General features: G+C 38.1%; 1 protein-coding gene across 5 annotated transcripts in view; it reads left to right on the forward strand.

The window, feature by feature from the left end:
* The window catches only part of LOC135215166 (lateral signaling target protein 2 homolog), a 79,743-nt gene extending 57,562 nt beyond the window's left edge, over positions 1-22,181 (forward strand). For 2 of the 5 annotated variants that reach the window (XM_064249631.1, XM_064249630.1), the window contains exons 8-12: positions 853-1,097; positions 2,791-3,206; positions 4,353-4,457; positions 4,860-5,054; positions 13,495-22,181. In XM_064249631.1, coding sequence (XP_064105701.1) covers positions 853-1,097; positions 2,791-3,206; positions 4,353-4,457; positions 4,860-5,054; positions 13,495-13,629 — 1,096 coding nt within the window. In that variant the 3' untranslated portion in view covers positions 13,630-22,181. The remainder of the gene's footprint in view (positions 1-852; positions 1,098-2,790; positions 3,207-4,352; positions 4,458-4,859; positions 5,055-13,494) is intronic. The other 3 variants (XM_064249633.1, XM_064249632.1, XM_064249634.1) reach the window with 3 other exon arrangements.
* The last annotated feature ends 37 nt before the right edge of the window (positions 22,182-22,218 follow it).

Raw genomic sequence — 22,218 nt, forward strand, 5'->3', positions numbered from 1 at the left:
CTGGACCAGAATTCTAGCTGAAGTAATCCACATACTAAAAGACTTTAGGTTTTTATGTAATGGAAAAATGTGAGTTATCTTGAACTTGGAATTATATCTTTTAGTTTTCATGCAGGTAATTTAATTTTAGCTAATTGGGATTTGTAGTACAAGGTATTATTGTTGTCAAGGAAGGTTTTGGATTGAGATGTTTCTGGATGATAATATTTCAATAAAATATCATCTTAGATCTGAAATGACGGAATGAATTGTTAGGTTGGGAGTCACCAGGCATCTTCAAATATAAATCTCCTCAAATGCTCTGTACCACTTGGCCTGACCTGAACCCTTTTCTTGCAGCAAGTGTGAAGAGCACGACTTGTGTTTACAGATTTTGTTGATGCAATTGTTTGAAAATTATAGAGACTTTCTGTAAGCTGTAACCTCTGTGGTTCACAACTTGTATGTTGTAGATTTACAGTTTGTTATTGTATACTACTCTGCATTCCCGTACATTTAATTATATATTTTATGTATACTACTCTGCATTCCCGTACATTTAATTATATATTTTATGGCCAGGCTTAAATGTATAGTCTTTCATTTTTGCAAATGTCATTTTTGCTCATTTTATTTCTTTTGTATTTCCTGAGCATTTTGTGTGTTCATTCTTCATTTTAGAAACAAATACTTACTTTTCGGTTTTAAGTGTTCAGGTACCATTTGGATATTTGTGAATTTGGCACTATATTTGTTGTGATAAATACTTATGTAAATTACAGTTTTATTTGAAGATCCTAGATTTTTTTTTTTTATTGAAAGCATTTTTCAGTGCTCAAGAATTGTGTTTTATTAAGCAACATGGTTTTCCAGATTTTCAGACTCTCAAGACCTGATCCATCGCCTCTTTGTTTGTATATCTGGTGTCGCTGATCAGCTCCAAACCAACTATGCCAGCGATTTGCGCAAAATCCTCAAGTGTGTGTTTTTGATCAATCAGAGCCCCCCGGAAGAGCCACCCAAGAGTGAAATTAATGAAGAGCCTGAGTGGTCTGCCACATCACCTATACATTCCTACGGGGACAATGACAACACTGACAATTACAGTGGTGGGAATGGTAAGTTTCAAAATTTTAGTCTTGACGTTTTGTGTGACAATGTGTCATTGCTGTTGGATTGTAAGTAACTGGCCATGTCAACTAACAGAGTCAATGATTCTGTATTTCTTGAACTGCAACTTTTGAGCAAGATATTTTGGCTTATTCTAGTCATCATTTCTCCATCAAACTTTTGTGTCCTTTCTTTCCTAGTAATAATACGTAATTCATACTGATGAATTTTTGTGGCTTTTGAGTTTTGCAAACTGGATACTGCCCAGTTGTTATTGATGAAAAGGTTAGGAAAAGTAAAGTTGGTATGATTCAAGTTACTGCTTTACAGGGCTGTAAAGTAAATTTGTAAAGCAAATTTGTAGAGTAGTCACAGGCAACAGGATTATGGCCACAAGCAGCAGGGATTACCTTGTAAAATTGATTGGTCCACCTTCAGGACTATACTTTTGACACAATACATGTATAGTATAGTGGAAGCTAAAGGGATTTTTGCATAGATTGCAAAATACGAACAAATGGTTATTTACCGGTCTTTTGGCTTATTGATTGTATTCTGATTCACCATATACATACAGGTGTATCCAAACTCGTATTCAAAATTGATTAGATTTCTTCCCACTATCCATTCTAGCATTGCAACTTGAAGAAGTACATTTAAACAAATCAAGAAAAGTCTTGCTTGTTTGTTTCTTCAGACTTGGAAACTATTAAGTATTATTAAATGTCTCCTATCCCCTTGTACTGTACCTTCCATCTCCCTCCCGTTCCATCTTCATTCCATGACCCCAGTATAAGTTGGAAATAGTTATGTTAGACTGTTTGATTGCATCTGGGTAATGCCGCGTCAATTGTTACTAATGCAGTTCCTGATCAGCAGGATTCATTTTAAAAGCTTCTCTTGTGGATTGGTAACAGCTTTCATTTATCATTTGCCATTTTCGTTATGCATTCATATTTAAGCTCCCCTTACACATTTTGGCCATCAAAAATCTTTACTATTTATGTACTGCAAACAGAAGCGTCTCTTTTGACATCATCTTGAACATTTAATAAACAGAATTTCATTCATCCATATGCCTCACTGGAAGCAGCCAGAATGCCACTTTCTTGTTTACATCCTTAAACATTTAAAACACTTTCTAAGAGATTTTGATTTGAGTGTTAATACAGTATCAGTTAATATACAGTGCACACATTGCCACTCACTAACCTTCCTTTCTGCTTTTCTCTTTTGTCTTCCACGATTATCATGAAATACATGAATTAAGTATAAATGTTGGTGGGTGGTCAGCATCAGCTGTCCAAATTTATTATGATGTAACTATTTCTGTTTTCACCCAACATCTCATATTAGCTATAGTACCATTATGTGGCCAGTGAGTATCTGGTACATCTATGAAGATGCGCATATCAGTTTGCTGATGTTGCTAAGGCATAAATTCCTGCAGACTTTCACAAGCTTGACTGAGTAGTGGTTTTGTTCTAAAGCATAAGTACAGAGAATTTTTTGTAGCAAGGTATAGTTATGTGGAAATTCCAGGGGGTTGAAATTGGATATAAATAAAATTTCCTCTCATAGGAGAATAATTGTACTTATTTATTTATTATGGTTTTGTAGAATTATTTGGTCATGACTGACACATGGCTTAGAGTTAAAGGGCTGGTTGATTTATGAAAAATCTTCTCTGTCGTCTTGCAGATTCTGAGCGTCTGAGTGTCGAAAGTGCTGAAGATGCTTTAGTGGTCATAGGTAGTCCCGAACATCGTCACAGTGGAGTAAGTGACCATCAACAAAATGAGATCCATCTGAATGACTCCCTTCACTCCTCTCCTCACTCCTCTCCACCTTCTTCGCCCTCTGGTGATCCTCCCGCTCTGTCTCCTTACTCTTCTCTCTCACTGAATCCCTTAAACACTGCCTCGACAAACTCCTCCTCGGGGGTGGTTCTAACGCCTTCCGTCATGCATTCGTCTCATACTTCGCCTACTGAGATTCCTGTTCCTCCCCCAGCCAACACAAACTCACCATCTCCGCCAGCTTGTCCTCCGTCCATACAAGTCCCAGCAGCTATCTTCAATGACCATGCACTGATGCAATTCACTGAAGTAACGCAAGTGAGTTTTTTGTGGCTCTCATTTACCGTTTTTCTCTATGTACAGCTCTCCCATATTGTACATCATGGGCTAGCGTCATTCCCACTTCTTTCTTCCGTCTTGCTGTCCAACCACTCGAACTCCCTCTTTTCCCTGTTATAAGTGCCGAATGGCTGAAAGTGCCCCAGTGCTTGGCTTTGTAGCCAAATTTTTATGAGTCAAATAAAATCACAGGTTAGTGGTTATGCCCCTGAAAACAATCGTACGGGAGACCGAGGCAGTGTAATATCATGTACGTAGTGGGTTTGGTGCCCAGGAGCCAAATATCAGTGTAATTATTCTATGACTTTGCCTAAATACCTTTTGCCCTTTCATAGGCTATGTGATGAGGCCATGCTAATTTACTGACTATCCTAAATTACCAAATGTAAAAAATACAACGAAAGTTAAATCTTGAAAGATTCTTAGTATTGAAAATTTAAAACTAACATGTGGAAGTTGGTAAGACAAATTATGGTTTGCCATTTCTGGCTGAAAGGATACCTACAAATTGTACATTTTAAGGTAGCTAAAGACAGTCCAGTATATTAGGTATGGCATAGTGGGGATGTAAGGCAACAGCAAAAGATCAAAACTAATGAATGAATAAAGGAAATGTTTTGCCAAAATTATGTGATACAGTACATGCTGTGCACATTTAACTCTTGTATTTAAATTTCTGAGTATGGAATAAATTCTGAGTATTTGCCAGGATACTTGGTGTTACCATCATCTCTGAGCTTGCTCTTTGACAGCTGTTAGCAAGCTAATTTTTGTTCTTAATGCAACTTATGTCTGCAGAAATGATGGTATAAATGACATGCTCGGGATATTTTATCTTTTTGGAGGTCAGTAGCCTCTTGAGATCTTTATTCTTTCCAAAAGTAACTGAAAATGATGGTTTCTTTTTGCATGACATACGTATTTTAAGAAAGTCTATCGACATTTAAGTCACTTTTTCATATGGTATATGTATATGAATGTTAGTCTACACTTGATCAGTAACAAGTAAAAGCAACCCTTCGATTATCGAAGCTATATGTAATAGTAACAGCATGTCAGTGATTGCTTTAATGCTTAATTTCTAGAGATCAAACAGAAGAAAAACTTGCGATTACCTTTTTCCAGGCATCAATTCCTCCAAATGTTGATCTTTTGTCACCACCGCACATTCAATACTCGGAATCCTTTGGTGTTATCCCCGAACCATATCCAAGGTCATCTCAAGATCAGGTATGATGTCAGTGGTACTCTTATGAGCTTTTGTATGTTGCACTTGGGATGCAGTGAGATGTTATTAATAGCCATAGTCTAGTATTAGCCTTCCCATGGAGAGGTTTAGATGTCATAAAAACTTGGTATTGGTAAACATGTAAATAACCTTGAGTTACATCATTTGTGTCATTCTAAATGTGTATATCAGTTAGGAATAAGCCAAAAAATATCATCAACTTACTTGACACATTTCTGCAAAGTGACTGCACATATAGGAAACAGAGTATATCTGAGAAAAGAGAGCAGTTAAATAACTTAACATATGAATTAATAAAACAGAAATCATTGTTTTATGTTAATTTTGGTAGAATTTGACAAAAATTGATTTTGATGTGAAACATTTTACTTGTTCATTTACAGTTTAGTCCACGAGATGGCGTAGAACTTTCTCCTTCCAGTAGTCCCTTGGATCGTGGTAGTGATTCAAGTAGACGCCGACCTAGAGTACAAGAACCACCTGCATGGATACCGGATCAGGATGCGCCAAGATGCATGTCCTGTGGAGCTTCTTTCACCATGGTGCGCAGGCGTCACCACTGTCGCAACTGTGGCAAGGTAAACAGTTTCAGGAAAGTTCTTTTCAAGTGCTCAACATTGGAATGATAGGAACTCCAGTTGGGAATTCTGAATGACATTGCCTTGTGCATGAAACTATAGTACTTGACGTTCTTGTCTGTCACTTCGATATTTTTAATTGAAAATAGAGATGTGGACAAGTTACTGAAGGTTTTAGAATTCCTTGTGGATGTATGTATGATACAGTGAAATTTAGTGGAAGAGGAGATAGTGCTCTGAAGAATAGGGTGACTAACCAAAAGTGGTTCTTTTCTCTAATCTTTTAACTTAAAATTACAAAAGATTCTCTCAGCCCTGATATTTTAATTGTAAAATCCTCTTAAAAGGATAAGCTGGTTTTAAACTAGAATTCTTTTTGGCTCATAGGGTGAGCTTAGAATGGGACTTGGAGAATTATTAAATTTGTTTTGTCACCTCATTAATCATAAATATGCTTGCGTTTTGGTTCAATATTCCCAGCTTCATCATTCTTATGTCTGTCAAAGAGGAAGAGAAGGAGGACCTTCAAGTATGTGTTTTCTAGTAATGTCACTTTTCAAAGTCCTGCTGTGATCTAAACATCTCTAATTGGACCTGCAGTGCTGTAAATACCTCTTAATAGGTCTTGCAGATCTGTAATCACCACTCATTGTTCTTGTGGTGCTATTAAGACTTCTCTTAAATCTTTCTCCAGTTGTTTTGTGTAGATCATTTTCAATTGCATTTTCATCTGGATCATTTTTATTTCTGTCAAGAGATCAGGGTCAGGTGAGACCAGTGGTATTCTTGCTGTAAATTCTGTTGTTCGTGCCACCAATGAAGATTGGGAAGCACGGTCTTCATTGAAGGGATCCAGATGTCTTGAGACAGAGGCCTCTCTGGTGGGAATGAATATGGAAGTGGCTGTGAGGAACCAGTTTCTCAAGGACACTTCCCATAGTATTTTGAATGTAAGCCAGAATAACAAACTACTGGATGGTCTCTTGAAGATATCAGACCCTGTACCGTGTCTTTGAAAAGTTGTTAAATCTCAACTGCAAGAAACAAAAATGAATGAAATAAATTGTGGTAGAGCACTCTACTTCAGTGGAAAAAAATGAGTTGCATAGAGTAAATACACAAAGGAATGAGGTTGTACTCAGTGGTGTAGTCACTGTGAGCCATACATCATCCAGTCCTTCTGCAATGTAGTGTTTTGGGGTAATGTACTTCTATAAATCTAACAACTTACCAAGTGGAAACTTGTTCTTGCAAACTAACCTATGAAAATTATTTTAGTCATGGTATCAAATTCTTGCTGCCCACGAGTTTTCCCCAGGTCCCATTGGACCCTGACAAGAAGTCTAGGACTAGCGGCTCTTTGATCATCTTTCAGAGGTGTAAGTTGTTCACTATGAGATTGAAGGGTTTTTACGAAGTGAAGGATGTAAAGCAGTGATTTGGGGCCATATGTATCAATAGTTTTGACACCTTACCTAGGGCAAACGTGTTCTTGCAAAGTAACCAAAGAAAATTGCTTGAACTGGTCCCATTGGGCACTCAAAAAGTATAGGAATATGTCCACTATAAGATTTAATGTGTTTTTTGAGTTTTTATTGGTCATAATGTGAAATACCCACCTCCCGTCCCTCATGCTCACTTATTTGCATCAAACCTGCTTGAAGTGCTCTGTGTGAGTGACAGGACATTCAGGGCTGGCAAATTATGATTGTGAGTGATAGATGGGTTTGCATGAAACTATTCATTTTGTATTATAAAAACTTTAAATTTTTTCATATTTCTGTTGATGAAGTAAATTTTTTCATATTTCTGTTGATGAAGTAAATTTTTTCATATTTCTGTTGATGAAGTAAATTTTTTCATATTTCTGTTGATGAAGTATAAGGCAACTTTTGGTATTTCTAACATACTGGAATTTGTTCATGAAACTTACCTGTCAGATATATATATAGCTGTATTTTCTGAAGTCCGACAGAATTTTAAAAACTTCCGACACACGCAGTGGTCGGCCAGGTGGTTAGTACCCATTCCCGCCGCTGGGAGGCGGGTATCAGGAACCATTCCCATTTTCTATTCATAATTTTTCTGTCGCTGGTGCTGAAAACACCTGTTTTCAGTACCTCCGTCTTAGGATTTTGGAAACTTCATTGCCGCTAAGTATCCTAATTGTCTTTTGATTTATTTACTTGGATTTGTGGGATTTGTGGCTAGGCATACGCTATCTTAAATTGATTTGAATTTGATTCATTTTTGCATAAAATATCTGAATCTAGTTAGGCTAGTTTCAGACGGGGTTTGTCTGCAAAAAGATAGGGTGTGGCTACCGAAAGCTTCGGTAGATCCGCACTTGGTATGTACGAGGGGTATGTCTTGCTTCTTTGTTGAGATTTGTCATGTAATGAGTGTGAGACTTTGTCTATTCCGTAAGGAAGACGTATATTCTAGTACGCAATTAATCAGTAAACATGTCTAATTCCGAAGGAAGCGTATGATTCGATGTACGCAATTAATCAGTAACAAAAAGTCAGGGTAGTGAACCTGCTAACCTTCCTGTAACTTTATTTTTGCCTACCCTGGAGTATGGCCTACGGGCTAAGAATTAATGTCCCTAGAGGGGCTAGCTCTCCTTCATTGCTGTGAAGTTGTCTTCGTAATTGTTACTACTAACCCTGCGTGTTGCCTTCGGGCCCTAAGCAGTGTCTGTAGAGGAATTACCCTTTCTCTGATACTCTTTCGATTCGTATCTTAGAATCGAAAGTGCTTGCTTTAGAGAGTAAAAGTGAAGTGCAGAAGTGCAGTGATACCCCTTGTGTAGTGAGGGTGCGTCAGATCGGCCTCGTTTCGCCTCTAGGCGGGACCTCTGCTTGACTCCCAGGACCCGGGAGGGGAGCATGTCGAAAGCCTAAGGAGGGTTACAAGGAACCCCCACCGATCTGGCGTGCCTTCGGCAGTTTCTGATGAAAATCCCCAGACTGCCAAAGTGCGTGCGCGTGCACGAATCCTGAAAGATTGCTTCTCGTCCTCCGAAGCGTCCTCCCCATGCAGGGGTTGGAGCTTTCGAAGGACTCGCGCCCTCTAATAGAAGCTTTATAGAAGAGGACGCTTCACGTCCTCTCTCTCTCTCTCTCTCGTTATGCGTTTCAGTGAGAAGTAAGAAGGCGAACGTCGCCTGAACTCGTGTCCGTCTTTCCACCGAGAAATACGTAAAAGAAGTCATAGTAGCAGGAAGCTTTTGAGAGCGGACGCCCGGGACGCTCGGATGGACTCCAGGCGCGCGCGGGTGCACGCCAAGTGCGCGCCAGTGGACGCCGAGCGCGCTCCAGTGGACGCCGAGCGCGTTCCAGTGGACGCCGAGCGCGTTCCAGTGGACGCCGAGCGCGCGCCAGTGGACGCCGAGCGTGCACCAGCGCACGCCAGGTGTGTCGCCTGGCTGAACGTTTCTGTTGAACTCTTCAAGCTCTTGTTTCAGATATGGGCCTAAAGAATGTTTACCTCTACCTCCGGTGATACCTTCTACCTCACCTGCAAAGAATGTGAAGTAGGCAGTGCTTCGGAGGAAGTTTAAAGTGAACAGACAACTTCTTCTTCGAAACCCAGCAAGACATCGGGTTTCGTGAATTCAAGAGGTCTCTGTCAATTAATATGTTTTTCGCATAGGTGGATGGAGTTAAGGAAAGCTCAAGGGAAGATCTCGTTTGCTCTACTACCGCAACCTTTGCCATTCGGCCAATAAATTTAAGTTGCCACTACCGCAGTCAAGACTTTGCAATAAGGCAGTTACGGTTATGTAAGGCTCGATGTCCTGCACGTCAGGACTCCTCGGCAACGTTCAGTGGGATTCTTGCAAAGGCACTCATCAAAAGGACGCTCTTCAGGAAGCGCAAGACAGGACTTCCTTTGCCATACTGCCAATAAATTTTAAGCTTTAGCAGGCATTAGTTGTGATACGGGAGAGGAAGCTGGTTGGAGAGTTTCTTCCTCTTCCCAGGATAATTTTGCAAGCTTTTTAGCCCATCTGAAAGGGTTTTTCAGATGATAGATTTTGTTAGTTTCTAGTCGGGACTACGCTGCCGAATTGAACATCGTCGTTCTACCTGCCGTAAGCCCAGTCTCTTAACAGGATTCTTGCCCCTTCCTCGTTTGAGACGGGAATCGAAAAAATAAATGCTTGACTCCCTGGATTACGTTTTGTCAATTCAGTGACTTTCCCCCATTGACAATATACTTTCGTTTTGTCAAGTAAGTGGGTATCCCCTCATGACAAAATATCTCTTTGTCCCGTAAATGGGTTAGTTCTCATTGACAAACATCTCATTAAACTTGATATTGCGTAAGCGAATAAGCTCTTATTGGACAAGATTCGGAAGAGCTCTCATTCGTCATTCGCAGACTCGTACAAGAAATAGACTGTTGACTACGTCAATGAACGCTTATGTCCAGTAACATAAGAAGCTTGAGCTGACTGCTTCGATTCTCTTAAGTTTTGTTCATGAAATTCTTGCCTGTCAGATATGTATGTAGCTGTATTTCGAATTCAGCTATATATATGTCTGCCAGGTAAGTATGAACAAACTTTGTGATATATTTCATATTTTGCTTGCGTTATTTTACTACTGGTTGGTTCAAGTTTCATATACGCTTGCTGTAGTTACCTCTTCGGATGGCAACCGAGAGGTCTATTGTCTATTTTAAAAGGACATTTAATCGTTACTCCCTGCAGCCTTCCAGGAGTTTCCGATTTATCTTTTACCCGTTGTATGGTAGTGTTCTGACGACACAAACGCATCTATATATTTTTTAGCGTTTTCTGTTTCGCTTAAATATACCAGCTTGAGAGTCTTTCGGCTCAAAAAATAACGGACCTATTTCTTCGTAGAATAGGGTAGCTGGCAACCCAGACATAAAGTTAAGAGACACGACGTTCGTAAGCTGCTGGCTGCTGCTGTCACGCTGTGTCTGTCCTTCCAGTCCAACCGAGCCAGTAACAGATCGGGCGCTGTCATGCGCCGTAGGTTACGTCTCTCTCTCCTGCGGGATTGACTGACTAACCGTATCTCTGTGCTGGCGGTTACGTCTCTCCTGGCGGGATTGACTGACTACTGTAACTCTGCCCTACAATCACGGACTTTAGCCTAAGATTGAGGGGATTTCTTACGTGAATGAATAAACGTTGCATTCGTTTTGCCTTACTATGTTCACAGAGTTATCTCTTAATCCTTTCGGTGCTCGTTACCGCACGGTATAGAACTACGAGTCTACCGCAAACATTGCACTTTTATATGCTCTCCTGCTTAGGCAAAGCGCAGCCTTATTAGGAAGTAAGCATACTCGGGGAGGGAATGGATGAGCTTGCTGGGGACCATTTCCTTCCTGAAGAAGTTTGTTTTCCCCGAATAGACTGCAATTCAGACCACAGTTTTTTCCTACCGGGAAACTGAAATATTATTCAAGATCTAGGAATGATTCTGAACATCTCTCAGTGCGTTTATCACCTGAGGTGATAGAAAGAAGGTGCCGGACATCTGGATAGGGTTTCAGATGTCCTGGATCTTAATCTGAAAGAAGTAAAAGCGATTCGGTAGTCCCTCCAGTCCTCGTAACGAGTTTCGGGAACCAGTGGTCCAGATCAACTCTGATATTCCACAGCTCTCTCATATCTTAAGAAGTATCTTCTCTCGGTCCCTGTTCGAGTTTACGAGAAAGCCTATTATAACAACAGGCGTAGAATGTAACGATCCTCTAGAGGTTCGTTACCGGATTGCGAAAGTCCGTACGAATCGTCTCGATCGACGGCAGCAACTATTGACTTCCGAGTGGAATCTTTCTTTAGAAGCAAGTTGAGAGTTGTGGAGACTTTAGGGACGCCCTTTCATTCTTCTCTTCGATATGTTGAGGACGAAGAGGCTTCTTCTTCTCTGCTCCCTTATTCTCGATCCGGGGATCGGTACCATTAAACGCCATCCTATGATATTGAACGGGGATGGATATTTAGTCTCTTTTCCCCTTTTTTCAATCGCTTAGGAAATGTAATAAGAGGATTTATGACGTCACAGGGAGCGACAATGACGCTGATCGCCCCATGTTGGCCTTCAGGATCCTGGATTCACAGAGGTCACATACTTCCTAGTTCTTTCAAGGACCTTTTCCGAGAGAGTCGGTCTACTCTAACTCGAAAGGTACCTATAAACCTCTCCGCTCTGAGTCTTGACTACGTTCAGGCTATCGAGATGTTGACAGGAATAAGATTACCGTCTTCCATTTCCGTCTGAAGAATGGGATAAGCTGGCAGTCACAACTATTAAAGAATACGCAAATATGTTGTTGACGGCCTGGGCTCAGAGATGTGCGTCTGTCAAACACAAAGCCCTTCACGATCTTTGAGTTCTGTGGAATCTCGAACCTCGCTCACCATCTACTTTTTGTCACCTGTTTTCTCGGAGTCAGACACTCGTGCGAGATCAGGCGACATATAGTAGCCCTGAGTTTCTTGTTGACGAAGTCGGTTGCGTTTATACACCCCCGATGATCGTGTAACATGAGACCAGGTTGGACTGTCAGGCATTCTTCCTTCGGGACTGAATCGCCTTTTTGCTCCCTCGCTCCTTTCTCCTCCTGGCACCAGAAGCTCGAGTCAGGAGTTGATTCGCTACGACGTTGGGTTTGCGTTGATACACCCCCAAGGTTTGCTTAGATTGAATCGCCCAGGCAGTCCAGACACTCATCCTTCAGCGAAGAATAGTGCCTTATTGGTCTTCAGGGTACAGCCTTGCTGTCCTTGATTCGTCTGACTGGCAACTGGTCGGTCACCTGACTTTAGTACAGACGGACTGACTGTGCATGTCCAGATCGAAGCTTTCAATATGGAACTTAGACGTAGTCTGAAGTTCTTGATGTCAAAGCATTCGAACCTCTCCTACCTGTTAACTTCTTGCATGTGATCAGGAAGGCCTTCTTCTAACCACCCTAGATACGACAAAGAGGGTTAGTGAGATTTTTTAAGCCATCGTCACAAGTTTTGGCTTTAGAGAACACAAGGCGGTGTGCTCTCTAACCCTTCCGTTGCCTGCCTAAGAATGGTAACCCGTTTTGTCCTTGGGCCAGGAGCTTGGAAGCAAGGATGGCACAAGTTAGTGGGCAGGAGCCAGAGAGTCCTGTGCCCTGTCGGTCTCTCAAGTTTTATCTACATAAAACTCAAGAAAGTCGAAGTCAATCGGGCAATCTGCAGTGTTCCGAAAAAGACCAGACTTGACCATATCGAAGAACAGCCTGGCTTTAGTGTTAAGGAGTTCTTTCAAAAAATGCTCCTTCATTGTGTTTGCACAAAGATTTGAAATCTTATCTGAATGCTCACGAGGTGAGGGCGCGGCCTCGGAAGCATTTCAACAGAGCATGGCACTCAGCAACATCCTGAGTACCATGTTTTAGCGAAGCAACTCTGTGTTCACTTCACACTCCCTGCGAGATGTGAAGATGGTATATGAGATCTGCTGCTCGCTAGGGCCATACGTGTCTGCAGACACAATCTTGGGGGCAAGAAGTACCACTCATCCTATCCTGTAGAAAATGGTTAGGAAGAGCTCTTAATTTAGTTGTTGAGTCGCCGACAACGGCGACTTCTTAACTCTTAAGCCTTAGTTAACACACTTTAACTTTGGCTAGGGTTGGTCAGGTGGTGATATATATTTTATATATATATATATTTATTTTACTTCTTAGCCCTCATGGTATGGTCAATATGTCTAGGTCAACGTCGTGGTCTCGCCCCTGTTGACAGATCATCTGGAGTGCACCAGCTATATAGGTCTCCTACCTCGCTGGCAACTCTAGTAGCACAAGCAGACTTACGTGGCAGTAACCACGAAGCCAGCTATGCTAACAGGTGGAACCAAGATGTAAATCATCTGCATGCATTTGTTTCCCAAAACCCTTCTATTCTGTCCCTTCCCACCTCCAAAGGTGGGATTCAGCTATATATATATCTGACAGGTAAGTTTCATGAACAAAATGATATTGTTATGATACAATAAAGTTTGTTCATACTTACCTGGCAGATATATATAATCAAGTACCCACCCACCTCCCCTCAGGGGACAGTGGAAATAAAAAATTATGAATAGAAAATGGGAATGGTTCCTGATACCCGCCTCCCAGCGGCGGGAATGGGTACTAACCACCGGTCCGACCCACTGCGTGTGTCGGAAGTTTTTAAAATTCTGTCGGACTTCAGAAAATACAGCTATATATATATCTGCCAGGTAAGTATGAACAAACTTTATTGTATCATAACAATATCATTTTTTTATTCTTGTCAGCCACTTAGCATCAGTTAAATAATTTGGTTTTATTACTGACAAAAATGTTGGAATCACATTGAATGGAAGGTATTTAAACATTGTTCATACTAAAACTGTATTGGTTTTAATTTGAACTTGTTTTTCAGGTATTTTGTGCTCATTGTAGCCAGCATGCTGTTCCTTTGCCACATTTTGGAATTTGGAAGGCGGTTCGAGTATGTAATGTTTGCTTCCTGTACTATGTAACCTTCACCACGGAGACCTCTACTCCTTCATCTTGACCGCTTCATTTACACCAGTTGACCAGTCCTGAATCAGGAACAGGTTAGGAAATCGAGTTCTGGCAAACAAATGTCGATGTAAAACACAATGGTCAGTGACCTTGGAGATGTAAAACACTTGAGTCAGTGACTTGGGAAAGATGATGTGTTTATTCAGGTATTTTATGAAGCTACTGAATGACCTTGTAGGTTTCTGTGCTTGGTCTCTTCCTAAATTTGCCTACCATGTTTTGTTGCTTATGTATGAAGCTTTCATGCATGGTGAACCATAATCTTATGGCAGTGTCATTATGCTGTTTCCACATTTTTGTCACACAGTAGTGAAAACTCATGGATATGCCTTACTTGTTTTCCAAATTTTGCCAGTGGTGTCTTGAATACTTGTATTAACAGATGATTTTTATGCACAATTTCCAAAATTCTCTTCGTTGTAAAACCACTACAATTTGGGTACTGTGTATCCCTCTTAGTATTTAGGCTTATGAGTAAAGGAAAGTTGTAAGTTGTAGAACTTTACTAGTGAATACTCGATTAATATAATTTGTCATTTAGCGGCAAAATAGTCTTAGTTTCTCAATTCATTTAAGAAAGCCATAGCGTAGAAGTTTTGACTTAGAAAAGAAATTCAAAAGTGTACTTCGTCAAAGAAAACATTCTCTCATTATTAGGATTTTATTATTTGTTAATCATATTTTGTATTTTGTCCCCAGTGAGGGGCTTTGTGCTAGTCATACATAGAAAATGTGAATAGCTGGATAGATAAGAGGTTCGGTTCTGACATTGTACTGTAGTACTGTATTTTTGTTTGTATGAAAATGTAGTGGGTTCTTCAATGTAGAATGTAAAGAAAGACTTGCAGAGAGTTGAGCTAGTCTTGACCAAACTAAAGTCTGTTATGACCAGTAGTGCCTCATCAAGTTTCCCTTTCCGTAAGAACAGTTATAGTGACATTGTCTCATTGGTGCCTTCTTCCAAGGAAATTTTTTGCATAATACAACTGAATTAAGTTTTTATGTAAAGAACACTAAAGTGAGGTATAGAGCCTTTTAAGTTACAAGGAAGATGACGTTCAAGTAGATATTGTTCACAAATAGTGTTTGTGAATGCACTTGCAAGAAAGCAGTTGCTGGGCACAACTGTTTTTTTCTGGAAAATAGAAGTCATTTGTTGCGATTCTTCCTCAACTCCCTTTATTAATTCTTTTACAGGGCATTTTATATTCTTTCTAACTACTGCTGTTCTGGTTACTAAGCAGTTTTTATTCCTATGTCACATTTCATTATTAATTACATATATCTGGTAATAAGTTTTTATCTCTCTTTGTATTCATTATTTTGTATTCCTTTTTTGAAACTTACCTATTATAGATAACCTAATGATCATGATGCTAATTTGATGGTTAGACTTAAATGTTGATTATTTAGAATATGGGGAAATGAAATGTTGATGTATTTAAATTTCCAAAGATGTTAATTCAATTTGAGGGATCAGCATTGGAAGCTGCTGCAGTTTTTGCCATTGGTCGGCACAGGTTGCTCGTTACGGTAGCGTGTTTATGATCATTTTACCTCGACTGGTTAAGTTAATCATTTATACTCTATTTTTTTAACCTTAGACGTAGTATAACTGCATCATCCATCTCTTCAAAACCACTGTAGATATGAGAAAGCCCTTTGCTCTGGTTAAACGCACGAGTTCTTATTCTGCATCAAAATTAAAGTAATGAAAGATGTTCTTGCTTTGGTCGAGACCCACAGTTTACAGCGTTGTAAAGCTTTTATGGTTTGTGGAAGCCAGAGGTTGCAGGAAAGACAGTTTTTTGGCACAATTCTATTTTTCTTAGTTTCAGAACACTGTACTTGGGTATCACCTAAAGTTACTTGTGAAATAAAAATGCTGTACAACTTGCAAGCAGAAGCTGCAGCATAATTTTATTATGTCAGTGTATCAGTTTAGTTTGTAAGATGATCATAATCTCCCTTTTCAAATGGGAATGTTTTGGTGCGCTACCTCTGTCATCTGCTAATTTTAAGATTTCCAAGTCTGGGTTATTTGTATCTGAAGTTTGTGAAGTTTTTTAAGTCTTAGAAACTCACTCACTCTCTAATAAGGAAAATTTTCATAATTTAAAAGAATCACAATCCATTGGTAGTTTGTGAGTACATACTGTTCATTGATGCCATTATACTGGTCAGAAGCAGTAGAATAGAATGAGTCACCTTGCTAGGTATAGCTAGGAAATTGAATTTAATGGTGGGCAAGACATTTTGAGCAGGAACAACCTCATCCGCCACATATCATTATGAAAACTTGAGGCCACAGCAGATGGGAGGGAACAGTAGTGCTTTCCATCCAAACTTTGGAATTTCATTTTGATTATATATTATTTACCTTCTAATATCCTTTTGCGCTATTTGTTTTTGCCTGATGCTACCCCTGTTTTGGAAATTGTGTTAATTGCTTTTAAATAATTTTTTCTTTACTAAAAATTCTAAATGGATTGACCTCACCTTACCTGGAGTCATTGGTTTTTAAATGTAAAATAAATTATTCTTTTACTTTTTTGTGTTTGTGTGTATGCATTTAATCTTCATTACATGCATATGCATTTACTATTTCCTTGATTGCTTTCCGTCGTGGGTGATACTTGATGTACGCTGTCTCAAGTAAAGGTTTATAATTTTCTCACTTTCTTTTTCCCCCTATGCTCTTATGCTTCCTCCTGGAATTTAAACACGTTGAGTAACGTAACTGCATGCGCTGGTTTTCTTCTGAGTTCTGTTTCACTGACAAGTTATTTTATCCATGCTAAGTTGATTTATTAGGCTTTTGGCTCAGATGGTGTTTCCTTTATGAATCCTTTCTTTTATGGATCTGTTTAGGGTTAAGGAAGGTTAAGCCTATGTTGACCTTGTGCAGATGTATAGGTTTGGACAGATAATAGTAATTGAGTGAAAATCTTTGACATTCACCAGAGGTTGCCATCTGCTGTCGGTAATAAATAGCCTCAGCCTAGGTTACAATAGGGAATATCTTAATTATTATTATAAATAAACAGTTTAACTACACTAATGAGCTAACATTCTTGGCTCATAAAGGTTTTATATAGAATTTGTTCTTAATAATTGTACAGGATCTTAATGTATTGGGTTTGAACTAGGGCAAAGTGACAACAAAGGATGGACAGTGGTTGCTTTGCCCAAGGATGGAAGATACGGTCACCCTATCTTTGAATAGATTAGTTTAAGTAGACGGCTGAATCACATTTGTAAACTTGTAGGACCCTGTCAGTGTTTTTGTTCTTTAGAAAGTGAGTATTAACGCAAGTTAAATTCAATTACAAAGCTATAGGTTGGAATGAGCCAAAGGGAACAGATGAAGATTGAAAGGCAAGAGGGCATTGCAGTTTGGGTTGACAGGATGTTGCAAAAAACCTTTAGTACCAGGTGCAGTGGGCCACAAACAAATGGAAGTAGTCATCTTTATGATGCAAGGGAGAGCTAATCAATCTCTGTGAGGGTCAAGAATACTGTTTTGTGAATTTAAATTCTTCCCATCAGATTGAGCTTTTCACGTAGATATTTAAACTGGAAAGTTTGGGATTTTATTTTTCAAGTGCCTTTTGCAACTGCCATAAGTAAGAAGCTCCAGGATACTATCCTTTTTGCGACCAAACAGCATGGAAGGCATAGTAGTATAGCATGCAACTTCCCACTTTTTAATAGTTTTGAGTGTCGTGATTAATAAGATGTCACAGAGAATAAATTAGCATTGTGTTGGAAGTTGACGATCACCCATACCAGGCTAATGTCTTGCCCATGGGAAACTGCGAATTTTGCTCATTAAGATAAATCGGTCAACTTCTTGTTATTGCTGTAGACCAAGTGTAATGGTAACTTTTCTTCTTGTCTTTGACCAGGTGTTTTGGCATTAATTGAAGTTGTAGTGTTTATACATGAAGCAAAACATGTTTGTGAATTTATTGTACAATACATTTCAGTATCCATAAAATCAGCAACTGTCAGTTTATTCACATGTATTTCTGCAGTTGAACGAAGTGCAATATATTTTTGTTAGCTTATTGATTAAAGCTGCCTCCATAAAGGATTATAAATTTTATGGAATTAGAATTGAGACAAAATCGCTGCATCTTTGTTTTGAATCAAGAGATCTTTGGTAACCATCTATATTTCATTTCATGATTACGTACTTATGGTAAAAAATGTTGAGTGGGTAAAATTGAACAACTTTTGATGTGCTTGTACAAAAGTACAAGCTGTTCATTTTAACATCTTAATGTTTCAGTATCTTGTAGGGTAGACAACCATTTATTTATTGAAAAGACAACATTCGCAGTTGCATGTCAAAGGTGGACTGTTTCCTCGCAAACTAAATTAAATTTGTTTTAAGAGAATTGCTAACTACCTTTGGCTGTGGTCACTTGTTTTATGTTTTCAGCTTTCATTCTCATTCCATATATGATTTTAGTGTCATCCAGCTATACAGTTTTCTGCATAATAATTGCCATTGTCAAGAAAGAGGAAATATAACAGTTTTGTGAAATGAAGATCTTAGAAGATTGCTAGCATCCAGATGGGAGAACATTTTTAATATTGGATAAAATAGATGAAGCATGTGGTTAACGAGGTCTTTCTCTGAGGTTCAATTGATATAGATTAAGGTAAGTGCATAGGGATGCTGATGGTGGTTTGCTCTCTCTAGAAGGACCTCGCTGTCTTTTGATATTCAATAATTTTTTTTATGGGTGGCCTGCCTTGCTTGATACTGAAGCACAAGTCTAATTTTAATTGCTTTCCATTTTACAGTAAAGAATTATATTTTACCAATTTTTTAAAAGTATATAGGATAGAGATATTTTGTTAATCATTTAATTGGAAATGTGAATTTGGAAGGTTAGAAGTCCTAAGTCAGAAAATAGGCAGAGAATATTCTGCCTCCTTATCAGTGCTACATGAGTTTGAGAGTTTTTCAAATTACTCTGTTGTCAGTATGTCTACTGAATCCATTTCTGGAAGTAAGATAACTGGAGAACCATTATACCCAAGCACTAAAATATTCTACATTATATTACTACTATGTGTAGATCAGGAAACTGAAATGCACAAATTTCTACATTACAATTAGAAAGTGAGTCAGAAACAAAAACTGAATTTTGTTATTAAACCATTGATATTTAATTCGTAAAACCACTTGCCGGCAAATCAGGTCCACATATTTTTTTTTTTATTACATATACCAACAAACTTTCTTTTCTAATAATTTTTTAATTGATTATATCATGGAAATTAAATCTTCCCAGACAGACAGAGGCTTCGACCCTGTTTATTTTGCGCACAATACATTTAGATTTGCACGTGTTCATTTCAGTGCAACTAATAAGAGAACTGCAGAACATGAAGTAATGGTAGGGGAGAGTGGCCACCTCCCAGGAGCCTGTAGGCTTTTTTTTTTTATCTTCACCAGACAATGCTTCTATGGTGGGGAATTGATGTTTGGTCACCTTTGTGTCTGAGCAATAATTTTTCACTTGAATGTTTCTTCTTTATTTTTAAGCCTTTTAAGTAAGGTCTGCATCACAAGGTTACATAATGATTGTTAAATGGAATTGTTAGATTTGTGAAAGTTCTGCTTTTATGTAAAATTAAGATTTTGGTTGTTTCCAAGTGTTCACTTTAGAGCTGAAGTACCCTCACTCTTAGATTTTGCCATGAAAGTTTGTCATCTTTGTGATTCGCAAGCAGGTCAGCTTGCTGTCACCTCTGTAATGTGGAAATCCAAAGGCCAACCTTTAGGAGGAACCTGTATATCCAAAAGGGCTGAAGTCAGTTTACTCTGAACACATTCTGTCAAAATATTAGGATCTCTCTATTTTTTTCAGTATGGGTGTTGATTACTTAACATGGAAATTTGTTTCTGTAAGTGTCCAGATTAGGTTGAATTCTGACAAAACAGCATTGCCATTATGATGGGAAATGACTACAATGCCACCAGATGTCTGCCCCCTTACGCCTTGTTTTTAATGTGGTCTTCATATGTTTGCAAATTTTTTTTTCTTCCAATGCAATCATATTTGGTGTTGAAACAGATTTCGGTATTCAGTCACTCGCAAGTTATGTTTGTACAGCTAGTCTTGTAGAGCAACTGGCTTCCTGAAGAGCACAAGTGGAAGATACAAAGCTGATTGTGAGTTGTGTATAATTTGTTTTCTTAACAGCTTTGTATGGGTGATTTTTTTTCTAGGCTGTATAACCTTTGTAAATGCATTTTCTTTTTAAGAGTTTTTTTTCCTATAAAAAAAATATTTTTCACATACTGCAGCGTAGTATGCTTCCTTTGTGGTCAGTCTTTGCATGTTTTTGAATTGTATCTTATACATTATTTCTTACATACACATTATAAAGTTTTGCCATAAGTTTTTATTAATACTGTAATATAAAATCAAAGAGAATTGTTTCATATGTAATAATTATTCTTGTGCGCACTTAAGTTTGCTTTGTAAAGAGATTGGATGCAGTCTTTTTGTATTACCCTTACTTAGCAATAAGTTTTAAAGCTGTGATTTTTCATATGTTAAGTTTGTATAGGTGTGTATCTATTTTTGAAGATGTTCTTTCACTTTTTCAACATTCCAGTCTTGCTTTTGCAATGTTCATGGGATATCATTCATTTCTTAGTTACGGTATAATTTATGATAAGTTTGAACCCTTGAACTGTAGGTCTTTGGTACAGGATATTCATTAGCCTCTAGGTCGGTGAAGGGGAGAGCAATGAGATTCATTTGTTAATTTAGAGCTTAATTTAAAAAAAAATAGTATTATGAATTTGAACATCAGTGTGCTATTGTTATTGTATTTTAAAGTAAATTGGGGAATAATCAAATTGAGAAATTTGACTGGCATGGCAAAGTATTAAAGGGAATGAATGGAAGTCATAATAAAAGAGTCAGAAAGCAATTCATCCTTGAGATGAGTAAGTGAAGCTCCATTCGGCACTGCCATCAAAATTCAAACACCAGGCCTGGAAGAAGAAGGAAATATTAGAGTTTTTTCTCTTGTGTTAGCAGAAATTAGTGATCAGAAAAATAATTTGGGCAAGCAACTTAAAAATGATGGGTCGGGCCAGGTCAAGTTTGTTCACCTGAGGTTACCAGTTACCCAACTTGAAGTTGGGTAAATAGGACCTTGAAGTGATGGTTACCAGTCACTTCTAAATTTAGTTTCAAGGCACATACATAGATGCAATTGCACCCTACTTCCCTACTGGAGGCTCATGGGTCAGGTGATCATTTTGTTGTTTTTATGACAAAATTTAAGTTAACCATGTTGAGATTTGACATTTTTCTTATTTGAAATTTATTATTTCGTTCTTTTCAATTTTTTTTTTCGCATACAGTGTTGTAGATCTTGTTTTGGAATAGAGACAGTCTAAAGTTCTAAACTATATGTTCATTGGTTATTCTCTCTTTTCTACTCCTATTGGCTAGATGGTTATGTATTTTAGCCAATTGGAATGTATTACAGCTTGTATTTTGTTTCTGTTGATATATTTTTGAGATTTAATGCAAATTACTGTATATGATATTCATTGTGTTATGAGTTCTCCCATTGTCTCTTGGCTTTGTAGAGTAATATGAAAATTTCAGAAGGTAAGCTTGAGTTCCTTGTATGCATCTGTTGTTGCTCACGTTTTGGTGGGTGGATGTGACTGTTACAACTCTGAAGTACATTTTTATCATTAATTTAGGGAACGCCACATGCATATTGCTGTATCATCCTAAATTAGCCACCTTATATTCAAACAGGTCTTATTTTAGAATAATCTTTTATTATTCAGCTCAGTGAGGAAATGCAGTTCACTTTTTTACCACTTGCGTGTTAACAACTAAAATATTTGTCTCAAAATATTGCATAAACAAATCTGGTTTTGTTGAAATGGAAGTAGACATTAGCAATATTTTCTTTTTTAATTATTTGGAGGAGACATGATGTAACGCTTACATCATTCTGTAATTTTTATTATCTACTTGGAATTACTACTTAGTTCCCTGTGTCCATCCACCATGAAATACTGAAATTTTCAGTTTTATATTACATAATAATGGCAAAGCTATTATCTAATCAAAGTTATTGGGATGGGTGCACTTACCGAGTTAACACGAGATAAAAATATAGAGTTGTAGCATATTAAGGGACGAGAAAGTTCAAGGTTAAAGTTGTCTTCCTTTGTTTGATATTTTATACACGTATATATCTATATATATATATCTATGGTATCTTTTCAGTTACCTGTAGGTATGCTGTGCGCATTTTGAAAAATTGAGCATCATGCGGTTCACATGGAATTTAGCTTCGATTATTTTTAAAGGAGTTTTGAAGTTTCTAAAGATAAAATTTTTTTTTTCCTGTATTTTGTTACTTTACTGTTCATCAATATATGAAATGTTATATATAGTAAATATATAATTTATGCTGGAGTGCCCCAGAAATCTATGCAAAAATATATAAAATACTTATAATAAAATTGTATGAAACCGTAGTTATTTCAGCTACCTGATTGATTGTTTTGTTT

Source organism: Macrobrachium nipponense, chromosome 5 (genome assembly GCF_015104395.2).
Source record: "Macrobrachium nipponense isolate FS-2020 chromosome 5, ASM1510439v2, whole genome shotgun sequence".
In the NCBI taxonomy this organism is placed as follows: domain Eukaryota; kingdom Metazoa; phylum Arthropoda; class Malacostraca; order Decapoda; family Palaemonidae; genus Macrobrachium; species Macrobrachium nipponense.